The 14,651-nt window shown below is 34.7% G+C and overlaps 1 protein-coding gene across 35 annotated transcripts in view; it reads right to left on the bottom strand.

Moving 5' to 3' along the window:
• The window catches only part of VPS13B (vacuolar protein sorting 13 homolog B), an 851,071-nt gene that overhangs the window by 627,117 nt on the left and 209,303 nt on the right, over nucleotides 1–14,651 (bottom strand). The window contains exon 18 of one of the 35 annotated variants that reach the window (XM_055546568.1): nucleotides 12,954–13,157. The exons of the other annotated variants lie outside the window; for them this stretch is intronic. Coding sequence (XP_055402543.1) covers nucleotides 13,054–13,157 — 104 coding nt within the window. The 3' untranslated portion in view covers nucleotides 12,954–13,053. Of the gene's footprint in view, nucleotides 1–12,953; nucleotides 13,158–14,651 lie in introns of those variants that run through there. 35 annotated transcript variants of the gene reach the window in all.

A 14,651-nucleotide genomic window follows, 5' to 3' on the forward strand; every position in this document is an offset into this window, starting at 1 on the left:
AGGTCCGTCTAGTCAAGGCTATGATTTTTCCAGTGGTCATGTATGGATGTGAGAGTTGGACTGTGAAGAAAGCTGAGCACCGAAGAATTGATGCTTTTGAACTGTGGTGTTGGAGAAGACTCTTGAGAGTCCCTTGGACTGCAAAGAGATCCAACCAGTCCATCCTAAAGGAGATCAGTCCTGGGTGCTCTTTGGAAGGACTGATGTTGAGGCTGAAACTCCAATTCTTTGACCACCTGATGTGAAGAGCTGACTCATTTGAAAAGACCCTGATGCTGGGACAGACTGAAGGCAGGAGGAGAAGGGGATGACAGAGGATGAGATGGTTGGATGGCATCATTGACTCAATGGACATGGGTTTGGGTAGACTCTGGGAGTTGGTGATGGACAGGGAGGCCTGGTGTGCTACAGTTCATGGGGTTGCAAAGGTCAGACACAACTGAGCGACTGAACTGAACTGAAGTAAATGTTAAAAAGCACTACATATTGCATAGCTTACCTTTATAGTACTCTGCTATAATGGATGAATTACAAACATGCCATTGAGAGAAAGAAATCAGATACGAAAGACTCTATGCTATATGACTCCATTCACATGAACTTCAAAAACAGGCAAAACTAATCGATGGTGACAGAAATCTGAATAAGAACTGCCTCTAGAGGTGATCAGGAATGATTTGCAAGGGAACATAAAGGAACTCCTCATTACCGAGCCTGAAAAATTCTGAAATTATTTCTGGTTCTAAAACATAGAGCAAGACCATTTATCAACAAATCATTTGATATCTTTGCTTCTTTTTCTTCACTTCCAAGTAAATAACTCTCAAAATACTAAGTCATTATTTTCAACACTTGGAAACACTGGAAGAAACTGAGGTTCTCAGAGGTCAAGTAACTTCACCAAAATTCCATGACTAATCAAGTAGAAGCCACATTCAGAATTTAAGCTTTCTCAGTCTTAATTCACAGCTATTTTTCCTTGCATTTTACAACTGTAATTTCCAGATTGTATTATGAATTTTATTGGAAGTTTTCAGCTGTTCTCTCCAAGAAAAAGTAGTAGGAAAAACAAAGGCAAACCTACATTTTAAAACTGAAGGGCTTAAAAAAAATAATATAAATTATGAACTTAAAATTACAAAATCTCCCTCAAGATGTAAAAATAAACTTTAGCTGCTTATAACACAACTGATGCAATGAATTGGAAAAAAGCAGATAATGAGACAAAATAATTGGAAAATTATGCTGTAATTCAATCACATTGATGACATTTTGGTCACAGATTTATAGGTAACTTTTAATTTTATGTTTTATAGTAATTTCCATATTTCACATTTTATAGTAATTCCTATGGTCTATAACCTATGTTTGTTTAAAAAAAAGAAAAAGGAATGTAAACTGTTACGTATCTTCAAAAGAAAATTCATTAAGCTGAAATTCACATTCTCTTTGACCTACAATCTCACATTTTAAATTCATCTCATAGAAAGAAAATCAAAACTGTAGAGACTTTACATGCAAAATTCAGTTCCGTCACACAGTCGTGTCCGACTCTTTGAGACCCCATGGACTGCAGCAGACCAGGCTTCCCTGTCCATCACCAACTCCCAGGGCTTGCTCAAACTCATGGCCATCGAGTCGGTGATGCCATCCAACCATCTCATGCTCTGACATCCCCATCTCCTCCTGCCTTCAATCTTTCCCAGCATCAGGGTCTTTTCAAAGGTGTCAGTTCTTCGCATCAGGTGGCCAAAGTATTGGAGTTTCAGCTTTAGCACCAGTCCTTCCAATGAATATTCAGGACTGATCTCCTTTAGGATTGACTGGTTTGATTTCCTTGCAGACCAAAGGACTCTCAAGAGTCTTCTCCAACACCACAGTTCAAAAGCATCAATTCTTCGGCGCTCAGCTTTCTTTATAGTCCAACTCTCACATCCATCCATCCATCCATCCATCCATACTGGAAAAACCACAGCTTTGACTAGATAGACCCCTGTTGGCAAAGTAATGCCTCTGCTTTTTAATATGCTCTCTGGCCTGGTCATAACTTTCTTCCAAGGACCAAGCGTCTTTTAATTTCATGGCTGCAGTCACCATCTGCAGTGATTTTGGAGCCCAAACAAAGCCTCTCACTGTTCCCACTGTTTCCCCATCTATTTGCCATGAAGTGATAGACCAGATGCCATGATTTTAGTTTTCTGAATGTTGAGTTTTAAGCCAATTTTTCATTCTCCTCTTTCACTTTCAGCAAGAGGCTCTTTACTCCTCTTTGCTTTCTGCCATGAGGGTGGTGTTATCTGCATATCTGAGGTTATTGATATTTCTCTCAGTAATCTGGACTCATTCCAGCTTGTGCTTCATCCAGCCGGGCATTTCTCATGCTGTACTCTGCACAGAAGTTAAACAAGCAATATAAAGCCTTGACGTATTCCTTTCTCACTTTGGAACTAGTCTGTTGTTCCATGTCCATTTGTAACTGTTGCTTCTTGACCTGCATACAGATTTGTCAGGAGGCAGGTAAGGTGCTCTAGTATTCCCATCTCTTTAAGAATCTTCCACAGTTTGTTGTGATCCACACAATATATGCAAAGTTATGCTGCACCAATACAACTAGTGGCAAAAGGGTAACAGTCTATATGTTCATAAAGAGGGCAACACCTTAATAAATAATAGTAGTTCTATATTATAAAGCAGCATGAATATATTTAATAAAAGAAAAGTTGTATTACTGTAATACTGAAAAAATAACCATAATATGGTATTAAGTGTAAAGTGCAGGTTACAGAATATGCATATGCTTTTGATGAAATACACACACATACTCAGTGCAAACCTACAGATGTGGTGTTTTTCTCTCTTCATGCTCCTAATTTATCCCTCCCTCTCTCTCCACTTTGGTAATTATAAGTTTGCTTTCTGTGACTCTTATTTCTATTTTGTATATTTATTCATTTACATTACTTTTCAGATTCTTCACATTAATGTTATCACACGGTACTTGTCTTTCTCCATCTCACTTACACCACTTCTCTACCTCCAGCCATGTTGCTGCAAATGGCAATATCGCATTCTTTTTTATAGCTGAGTAATACTTCATTGTGTGTGTGTGTGTGTGTATTTATATATATGTATGTATATCACATCTTCTTAAGCGAATTTCTGTTCATAAGCATTTGGGGTGTTCTCACATCTTGGATGTAATAAATAGCGCTGCTATGAAAAAGGGAGTGCATGTATCTTTTCAAATTGGGTTTTTCATTTTTACTGGAAATATATCCAGAAGTGGGATTGCTGGATAATATGGCAGCTCTATTTTTCGTTTTTAAGGAAAACTCCACACTGTTTTCCACAGCAGCACCAACTTACATTCCCACCAACAGTGTCAGACAGTTGTGTTTTTCCACACCCTTTCCAGTGTTTAATATTTGCAGACTTCTTGATGATGGATGGCTACTCTGACCTGTGTGAGGTGATACCTCATTGTGGATTTTATTTACATGTCTCAAATAGTGTTTCTAAGCATCTTTTCATATGCCTGTTGGCCACTTGTATGTCTTCTTTGCAGAAACATCTATTTAGGTCTTCTGCCAACTATTTAATTGAGTTGTTTGTGGTTTGTCTTGATACTGAGCTGTATGAATTGTCCATGTATTTTGGATAATAAACTCTTGTCAGAATCATCATTTGCAAATATTTTCTCTCATTCCATATGTTGTCTTTTTGTTATGTTTTACAGTTTCTTTTGTTGTATAAAAGCATGTGAGCTTAATTAGGTTCCATTTGTTTACTTTTCCTTTTATTTCGTTTGTCTTGGGAGACCAATTTAAGAAATTATTGCTATGATTTATGTGAAAAAATAATTTAACCATTGTTCATCTCTACAAGTTTTATGGTTATGCACTATGTTGTATATGTAGGTCTTTAAACCATTAAGTTTCTATCTGCATACGGTGTGAGGGAATGTTCTAATTTCACTGATTTACATGTAGCTGTCCAGTTTTCCCAACACCATTTGTTCAAGAAACTGCCTTTTCTCTATTTCATATTCCTGCCTCCTTTGTCGTGGATAAACTGACCACAGGTACATCCGTTTACTATGGATTATCTGCTCTGTTCCACTGATCTATTTTTTTGGCTGTACCATGCTGTTTCAATTACTATAGTTTTTATAGTACAGTGTGAAGCCTGCAAGGATTATGCCTTCAGCTTTGTTCTTTTACTTCAGGATTGCTTTGGCAATTCTAGATCTCCTGTGATTCCATATAAATTTTAGTATTTTTTCTAGCACTGTGAGAAATATGGTATTTGTGGGACTGCATTGTATCTGTAGATGCTTTGGATACCATGGACATTTTAACCATATTAATTCTTCCAATTCAAGAGCAGGGAACGTCGTTCCATTGCTTTGAATCATCTTTTGTTTCCTTTACCTGTGTTTTATGGTTTTCAGCATATAGGTCTTTCATCTCCTTGGTTAAGTTTACTCCTAGGAATTTAATTTTTTGGATGTGATTTAAAACAGGATTTTTAAATTTTTCTCTTTCTCATATTTTGCTATTAGTGTAAAGAAATGCAACAGATTTCTGAATATTAATCTTGCACCTTGCTACCTTGCTGAATTCATTTGTTAATTCTAATAGGTTTGGGGTAGAGACTTCAGGGTTCTCTACATAGTCATGGTATCTACAAACAGTGACAGTTGTACCTCTTCCTCTCCAATTTCGATACTTTTTTTTTTGACTGCTGTGGCTAAGACTTCCAATACTATGCTGAACAGAACTAGTGAGACTAAGAATCCTTGTATTGTTCCTGAATTTAGCAGGAAGGCTTTCTGACTTCACAATTGAGTATTATATCGGTTGTGGGTTTGCCATAAATGGGCCTCCTTGTGGCTCAGCTGGTAAAGAATCAGCCTGCAATGCGGGAGACCTGGCTTGGGAAAATCCCCTGGAAAAAGGAAAGGCTACCCACTCCAGTATTCTAGCCTGGAGAATTACACGGACTGTATAGTCCATGGGGTTACACAGAGTTGGACACGACTGAGCGACTTTCGCTTTCACTTTACCATAAATGGCTTTTATTATGTTGAGGTATGTTCCCTCTATACCCATTTTATGAGACTTTTTATCATAAACGGATGCTTAAATTTGTCAAATGGTTTTTCTGCATCACATGAGGCAATCATGTGGTTTTTGTCTTTCCCTTTGTTAATGTGGTGTCTCACAAAGATTGACTTGTATATGTTGAACCATCCTTGCATCGCTGGAATGAATTCAGCATAATCATGATGTATGACCCTTTCTATACATTGCTAGAGTTGGTTTAATCATATTTTGCTAAGGACTTTTGTATCGATACTCATCAAAGAACTGGCCCAGTATTAATTTTAACTTAATAAAAAATTTAAGGGTTAAAAAAAAAATAAATGCCTAAGCTTTCTCTTATGAGTAAAATAGAATCAAAGAATAACCAAGATTAAAAACAAACTTATTCTTTTACAAAGTTAGTTAGAAAAACATAGTGCTATATTGCAATATCTTTTAATTGACTATTTTTCAAAAACCAAATTGACAGTTTACCAGAGATTATTAAGATTTACTTACTATCAGGATATGTCACTGGTGGAAAGCCAGAAATACCAAAGTAAACTGTACAAGGTAAATAAATGTAAATTATTATTATTTAGACTATTAAATATTTCAGACTTTTCTAGTAATATTGCTCATTCTTATTTTTCCAACGAGTATAATAATAAACAAAAAGGCTTATAACACAATTTATGCTGGAAGGTATTTGCCCATTGGATGTTTCTGGAAATCCAAGATATATCTAAAACATACTCTTACCATTCACTGCTGCTGCTGCTAAGTCACTTCAGTCGTGTCAGGCATATTATGCGTTTTTAATATAATGCTATTCATTCTTTAACATGCAGTTAATCTCAGTGCTTAAAACTATTTTTTAAATTATTTTCATTTTAAAATGAACTGAAATAAAGATAAACTGGCCAAAATCTGTCAATCTTAACATGAAGAATTTGCACATTTTGAACTGTTCTTTTAGATTTTTCATGAGAAATTAATTTCTTATAAAAGTTTTATTTTTTCTTACTTGATTATGAATCTTATTGTAAGCAAGTATCCCTTGACTTCCTTTTTATTCAACTAAAATAGTTTCAGAATATATTTTTTAAAAAATCATAAAATTTAATTTTACTAGTTACCGGATCCAGATTTACCCATCTTACAAAGCTCAACACAGGCATCATTTTTCCACCTAATTGCCTCATGGCCACTAGTTCTCCCCCATTCTCACCAGGCAGAACAAAGAGGTAAGGTAATATTTAAGCATTTAATAAATGTTTCCTGAATTTAAAAACTGATAAATACTAGAACCAGAATCCATTCATTTAAAACACTTATTTTATGCATGCTAACCACAGACATTGTCTTTTCCTACAAAAACTGTCTAAAAATCAGAAGTGACCAGGAATTATGGTAAAATATGATAGATAGTATGATGGGAGAAATATAGGGTATATTTAATTTTTATAGATATATATTGGAGTATAATATCTAAATTACAGGTGTAAATATACTGACTCAAAAGTTTTAAATGTTACACTACATTTACAGTTACTTTAAAATATTGGCTATATTCTTGTATTGTACAATATATCCTAGTAACATATTTTATACATCCCCTGTCCCCTTCCGTCTCTCCTCATAGTCTGTTCTCTAAATCTGAGTCTGTTTCTTTTTTTTGTTATATTCACCAGTTGGTTCTTTTTTCTAGATTTCATAAATAGTGATATCATAAAGTATTTGTCTCTGTTTATTTCATTTAACATAGTACCTTCCAAATCCATGTTGCTGCAAATGGCAACATTTTATTCTATTTTTATGACTGAGTAGTTTGTGTGTATTTGTCATGTTAGTCACTCAGTTGTGCCTGACTCTTTGCGACCCCATGGGCTATAGCCTACCAGGCTCCACTGCCCATGGGATTCTCCAGGCAAGAATACTGGAGTGGGTTGCCATGCCCTTCTCCATGGGGTCTTACTGACCAAGGAATTGAATCCAGGTCTCCCCGCATTATAAACAGATTCTTTACCATCTGAGCTATCAGGGAAGCCCATATATGTGCATGTGTGTATATATATATACACACACACACCACATATTCTTCATGCATTCATCTGTTGGACACTTTGGTTGCTTCTGTATCTTTTTAACTGTAAATAACACTATTGTGAACATGGGGTGCTTGTATCTTTTCAAATTAGTGCTCATTCTCACCACTTTCATTCAACTTGTATTCAAAGTGTTACCAGTGCAATCAGACAAGGAAAAGAAACAAAAGGAATTCAAGTTGGAAAAGAAGAAGTAAAACTGTCACTGTCTGAAGACGGCATGTTTCCATACATAGAAAATTCTATGGAGAACACCAGGAAACTATTAGAGTTTATCAATAAAGTCTATAAAGTTGCAGGATACAAAATTAACATACAGAAATTTGTTGCATTTCTCTACACAAAAAATAAACTATCAGAAAGAGAAATGAAGGAAAAAATCCCATTTACCACCACATCAAAAAGAAGAAAATACTTAGGAATAAACCTCCTTATACCCTGGAGTAGGAAACAGCACCACACCAGTATTCTAGTCTGGAAAATTCCATGGGCAGAGGAGCATGGCAGGCTACAGTCCATGGGGTCGCAAAAAGTTGGAGACAACTGAGAAACTGAGCACGCGTGCGCACGCACACACACACACAGGAGGAGGTAAAAGAACAGAACTCAGAAAACTACAAAAAACTGATGAAAAAGCTAAAGACAACACAAATAGATGGAAAGATATACAATGTTCTTGGACTAGAAAAATAATTATTATTAAAATGACCACGATAACCAAGGTAACTGACGGATTCATTCAACTGGAACTTTTGGAACTAATGGAATTTTACACAGAACTAAAACAAATAATTTTAAAATCAGCATGGAAACACCAAAGACCTCAAAATAGCCAAACAATCTTGAAAAAGAAAAACAGAGCTAGAGGTATCATTCTGCTTTCAGACTATACTTGAAAGCTACAGTAATCAAAACAGTATGATACTGAGGCAAAAAGATACATGTATCAATGGCACAGAACATAAGAGCCAGAAATAAATCCAGTACTTTCGGTCAATTAATTTATAACGAAGGAGGCAAGAATATACGAGAGAGAAAAGACAGCCTTCAATACATAAAGCTGGGAAAACTAGATAGCTACATGTAAAAGAATAAAGTAAGACAATTCTCTAACACCATATACAAAACAAGAACTCAAAATGAATTAAGACCAGAAATCACCTCTAGAGATTTCTAAGACCAGAAACTTCTACAGGAAAAAATAGGCAGAACACTCTTTGACATAAATCACAGCAATAACTTTTAGGATATATCCCCTAAAGCAAAAAAAAAAAACAAAATAAAAGCAAACAATAAACATTTAATTAAACTTTAAAGCTGCTGCACAACAAAGAAAACCACTCACAAAATGAAAAGACAACCTAAATGGGAGAAAATATCTGCCAATGATATAACCTACAAGTTCATATCCAAAACTTACAGCTAATACAACTCAATATCACATAAAAACAAACAACTCAATTTAAAAATGGGCAAAAGACTTGAACAGATATTTTTCCAAGGAGGAAATGCAGATGGCCAAGAGGCATATGAAAAGATGCTCAACATAGATAACCACCATGGAAATGCAAATCAAGTCCACAATGAAATATCATCATTTACACCTGTCAGAAGGACTTCACCAGAAAGAACTCAAATAGCAAATGTTGGTGAGAATGTTGAAGACAAGAGAACCCTCATAAACTATTAATGGGAATGTATACTGGTGCAGCCACTGTGGAAAATATTACAGAGGATTCGCAAAAAGCTGAGAACTACCATATGAAATAGTAATTCCATCCCTGCATATATATCTATACAAAAATAAAAACACAAATTTGAAATATGAGAAACGCTGGGCCGGAAGAAGCACAAGCTGGAATCAAGATTTCCGGGAGAAATATCAATAACCTCAGATATGCAGATGACACCACCCTTATGGCAGAAAGTGAAGAGGAACTAATAAAAAGCCTCTTGATGAAAGTGAAACTGGAGAGTGAAAAAGTTGGCTTAAAGCTCAACATTCTATACATCAGTGTCTCTTCTGCTGTCTCGTACACAGGGTTATTGTTACCGCATTTCTAAATTCCATATATATGCATTACTATACTGTATTGGTGTTTTTCTTTCTGGCTTACTTCACTCTCAGTCTTATGGACTCTGGGAGAAGGAGAGGGTGGGAAGATTTGGGAGAATGGCATTGAAACATGTAAAATATCATGTATGAACCGAGTTGCCAGTCCAGGTTCGATGCACGATACTGGATGCTTGGGGCTAGTGCACTGGGACGACCCAGAGGGATGGTATGGGGAGGGAGGAGGGAGGAGGGTTCAGGATGGGGAACACATGTATACCTGTGGCAGATTCATTTTGATATTTGGCAAAACTAATACAATTATGTAAAGTTTAAAAATAAAATAAAATTTAAAAAAAAAATAAAAAATAAAGCTCAACATTCAGAAAACGAACATCATGGCATCTGGTCCCATCACTTCATGGCAAATAGATGGGGAAACAGTGGAAACAGTGTCAGACTTTATTTTGGGGGGCTCCAAAATCACTGCAGATGGTGACTGCAGCCATGAAATTAAAGACGCTTACTCCTTGGAAGGAAAGTTATGACCAACCTAGAGAGCATATTCAAAAGCAGAGACATTACTTTGCCAACAAAGGTTCATCTAGTCAAGGCTATGGTTTTTCCTGTGGTCATGAACGGATGTGAGAGTTGGACTGTGAAGAAGGCTGAGCGCCGAAGAATTGATGCTTTTGAACTGTGGTGTTGGAGAAGACTCTTGAGAGTCCCTTGGACTGCAAGGAGATCCAACCAGTCCATTCTAAACGAGATCAGCCCTGGGATTTCTTTGGAAGGAATGATGCTAAAGCTGAAACTCCAGGACTTTGGCCACCTCATGCGAAAAGTTGATTCACCAGAAAAGACTCTGATGCTGGGAGGGATTGGGGGCAGAAGAGAAGGGGACGACAGAGGATGAGATGGCTGGATGGCATCACTGACTCGATGGACATGAGTTTGGGTAAACTCTGGGAGTTGGTGATGGACAGGGAGGCTTGGCATGCTGCAATTCATGGGGTCGCATAGTCGGACACGACTGAGCAACTAAACTGAACTGAGACTGCATTATTGGTAGTAATCAAGTTAACAGAAATTAATTACATATCCCTATGTGCATGTGTGCTAAGTCACTTCACCCATGTCCAACTCTTTGCAAGCCTATGAACAGTAGCCCACTAGACTCTTCTGTCCATGGGATTCTCTAGGCAAGAATACTGGAGTGGGTTGCCATTTTCTCCTCCAATGGATTTTTCCAACATAGGGATCAAACCTGTGTCTCTTTTATCTTTAGAACTGGCAGGCAGGTTCTTTACTGCTAGTGCCACCTGGGAAGCCCCATAGTATAGAAGGGTATAAAGTAAAAGTCTCTTATTTTGCCCTCCTCCACTAATAATCTTAATTCCACTCCCCAAAGGCAGTCATTATTAATATTTTTGGTATATCTTTCTAGGCATTTTGCTATGGATATGCAAATATAATAATATACTTTAAAATATACACACACAAATATGATCACATTATAGTATTCGTTTGCAAACTGTTTCCCACATTTAACAATAAAAACAATCCACAGTGGGTTTGTTTTTATGTATCACCACAAATAGGTATTCTTCTAAGGTAATAAAAAAAAATAAAACCTCTAAGGATTTTTAAATCTGAGGATTAATTCTTTCATTAGAATTTAATATGGAGAAATAGGAAAAACTATTCTATTACTGAAATTATTTATACAATGCCATCCTTAACTGACAACCTTTAGTGCCATATCCCTAACAAGGTGTCCCTACTGTCCAAAGACATTCATTACACTTTTTGTTTTAATCGTGACTTTTTATTAATGTTTATTCATTTCTTACTGACAGTATATTTCTATGACTTGGTTACCTCTTAACTAAAATAAGCCTATTATTCTGGTCACTTGTTCCTACCATTTTATATAAGACTTTAATTACTATCCCTGCATTGGCAACATATTGAAAAATAATTGTGATAGAATTTTAGAATTATACTTCTAACTTCATAGCAAATTTTAAAGTTCTTATCAACTAATCCAAAAAGTATCTGTAATAGCAAACACTAAATATTTGCAGTTTATTATATATATAAATCTCTTTTACTATATAAGTTAAAATAACCATAGGACTGGAATTTTTTATAAGTGCTTTATGTATAAGACAGTTGACACAGCATAATGAAATGTATGTTAAGGGTTTCCAAAATATTCTACACATAAAATTTCAATTCTTTTTTCTCCATTCTCTACTTGCCTTCTTTTAGCAATATACATTATTTTATAGGGTGAATGTAATAGGTCATAATGATAATTGCTTACTGAGTTAGAAACAAATTCTTGTAATTCATCTGTTCTCTGCTTTAGGAAACATGGTAAAATCATCAGTTTCATACTTAAAAGTCATTAAGAACAGATTTTAGAAATTCCACTAAATTGACATCAATAAATGAATTATATTAATATGTTAATTAATATAATTAATATATTAGACTTATCATTAAAGCAAAATCCATGAGATCTATTTTCCAGGCCTTAGATAATGCCTCCATGGTACACTTGGCCAATAAAGGTAGATAAAACAGTAGTGCTTTTGAAGCATCAGCATATAAATGCCACTGTGGCTTACCACAAGTGGGAGGCACACCACATTTGATCTCAGTTAATTAAATTAAACCAGTTCCTGTATTGTTAAAATATGCCTTGTATTACTTATTTGGATACCACACAATTGCTTATAAACTATAAAAGTTCCATCCCCACCTTCTCTGTTGCATCTATTGGCAATGGAATCAATAAACAGTTACCAGAATGTTCCACCACAGCCAAAGCTAAAAAGCAAAATTTATTTATGTATCACCCTCCTATATTTCAGTTAGTGCTTTAATGACTATCTTACCAAAGACCTGAGAGCAGATATTATAAGTACTGATGTAAGGGGAAAATGAAATAATATACAGAAAATGTTTTCATGATACTCTTCTTTGTATGGAAGTTATGTTAGAAGGTACTTCAATTACTTTTTTTAAAATGTGGATGTAAGGTAGTAAGAAGAAAAACATCTGGCAATGGTTATGATTGAACATGCATAATATATAATCTACTAAATTATTAATTAAAATAGAAACTGGCCTCTGAAAATTTGTAGAATGGAAATGCAAGATTTTGATGTTAGAAACTCTTCTAAAACTACCCAATATTCTATATACCCTTGGTAAACTGATTTATATTTTAGGTACATAGAAGGAGAAAAAGAAAACGTTTACTATTTTCCTATATTGTTATAAAAAAAAAAAAAAAAGCATACTACTCAGGTCTAGTCAAAGCCATATATCATCATAACAGAATGAATTTCTGAAATAAGAGTAATTATTTCAGTAAAAATTATCATTATAAATTTTTATTAAGCATTTTAAGAACTGACTTTTAATTGATAGTATAGTATACAATTTCTCATTTGCTATCAGCTGCTAGGTTATTTCTGTAGTCTCTAGTCTGCACATACTCAGTACAAAATATATGTTCAATTGTAGATAGGAGAACAGGATTCCTTTGGCTAACACTGTTGGTGCTGATCTTTTCACCGGGCTATTAAGTTTTCTTACATCCATAAAATAATTAAACTTCCACAGAAATGGCTAGAAAGTATGCCTGAAAAAGTCTATAATTTGATTGGGAAAACAGAATGTGTTATGGATATCTTACAGTTCTTTAATACCTTCTTCTTTTCAAACTCATTATATTTTTTCACTACTAAAATCAAAGACAATTTTCTTAGATATGAGTTAGCACCATTTTGAGTTATCCCTCCTCAAATATTCTGATTTCTGTGTTTAATCCAACCTCGTAAGATGTGAATTTCCATCTTGAGATGGGATCATATCTTGAGAGACTTGTTGCTAAAACTAGAATATTAAGAAAATGTTAAAGTTTTATTAACGCTAACACATTAAAAAACTATAGATTCTACAAAGAGTAAGAGTATAATCCAACTTCTATTTTTATTAACTCTTTAAGAACATTTTTAACTTAGAAAAATGAAAAGACCTTATAAAGTTATCTAAATAAGGTATGATATTAATATTTGTTACCTATCAATCTCTACACCTAATCATTGAACTTTTAAAATAATAATTACTGTTACATACAAAATTAACAGTGTTTAAAACCATTTGTACTTATAGTATTTTTCTCTTAAAATAAATATTTATATTTCAACTCACTAACAGAGTTTCAACACATAAAACCAATGAGGAAATGCTCATTTTCGGTTATACAAAGAATGTTTTACATGTAATTGAAAGTGAAAATTGAGACCTTAATAATAAATCCAAGTGATATGCCTCATTTATTAAACTGATGCTGTTAGGCTGCAAGAATTTTTACACACAAATTCAAGAATGCCAAAAATGACACTGAAGTGGCTATTCTGCTATTCAATCTTTCAAAGACTGAGGCCAGAACTAAAGCTGAAGAGCAGATTTTAGATGAAAACCAACTGAATTTGTATTTCCATACATCCCTAATAAACTAAAAACTAGAGCTTAAAGTAAGAGTAAAAAGAGTGACAATTTATACTTATAGAACAATGGTGGTATACCAAACATTTTGCATTACTTCCCTTACTTTTCGCCATAGGCCTATAAAAACAGGTACCACTGGTCTTCCCCATTCTACAGAGAAGGAAACTGAGTCTTAAAGAGGTAAAGAGACTTAACTAGGTCATGTGGTTAACAAATGGTGGGGCCAAGGTTCAAACTTTAGTACTGAGAAAACACTTTTCAGAAAAAACTAAAACAATGTTCAGCAAAAATAATACAAGCCTTAAATAAGAATCGTAAATAACTAAAATCATCCTATATTGGAAAAGTCAATAATTTGAGTGGAGACAAGAGTCCTAAAAATTCCTGTAGGAGGAGGGCAAACTTGTGATAGCAAGAAAAATAAGAGCAGCTCTGGAAGCCAGCAACGTGCAGGTCTCTGCTATATGCAAGAAACCTGGGATCTTTAAATTCTGTCCTGCACTACACCAGAGAGTTGTATGGATTCAGTAAGGGACTAGTTAAACTTTAAAGACTCACAGCACATTCTCACAAAGAGTTTCAAATGCCTAAATAAAATTCCAACAAAGAAGTTTATTTGTGTTTTTTTCAGAGCTAAGAATAGGCAAAAAGGAAAAAAAAAAGGTTCTATACATAGCTAAAAACTATAATTAATATGACTTGTAACTGAGTATCAAATAGTCACTTAAAAACAAAAGAACTGATTAATGGGTTACTATAGAAATAAAAGAAATCAGTAAAAACAGACTCTGATAATGGAAATAATGTGTTTTTAAAGGATGTGGGTGTGTATGTATGTATCTTTTCAGCAGATATTATATTATACCATTGCCAATG

Source organism: Bubalus kerabau, chromosome 14, assembly GCF_029407905.1.
Source record: "Bubalus kerabau isolate K-KA32 ecotype Philippines breed swamp buffalo chromosome 14, PCC_UOA_SB_1v2, whole genome shotgun sequence".
Classification (NCBI taxonomy): Eukaryota; Metazoa; Chordata; class Mammalia; order Artiodactyla; family Bovidae; genus Bubalus; species Bubalus kerabau.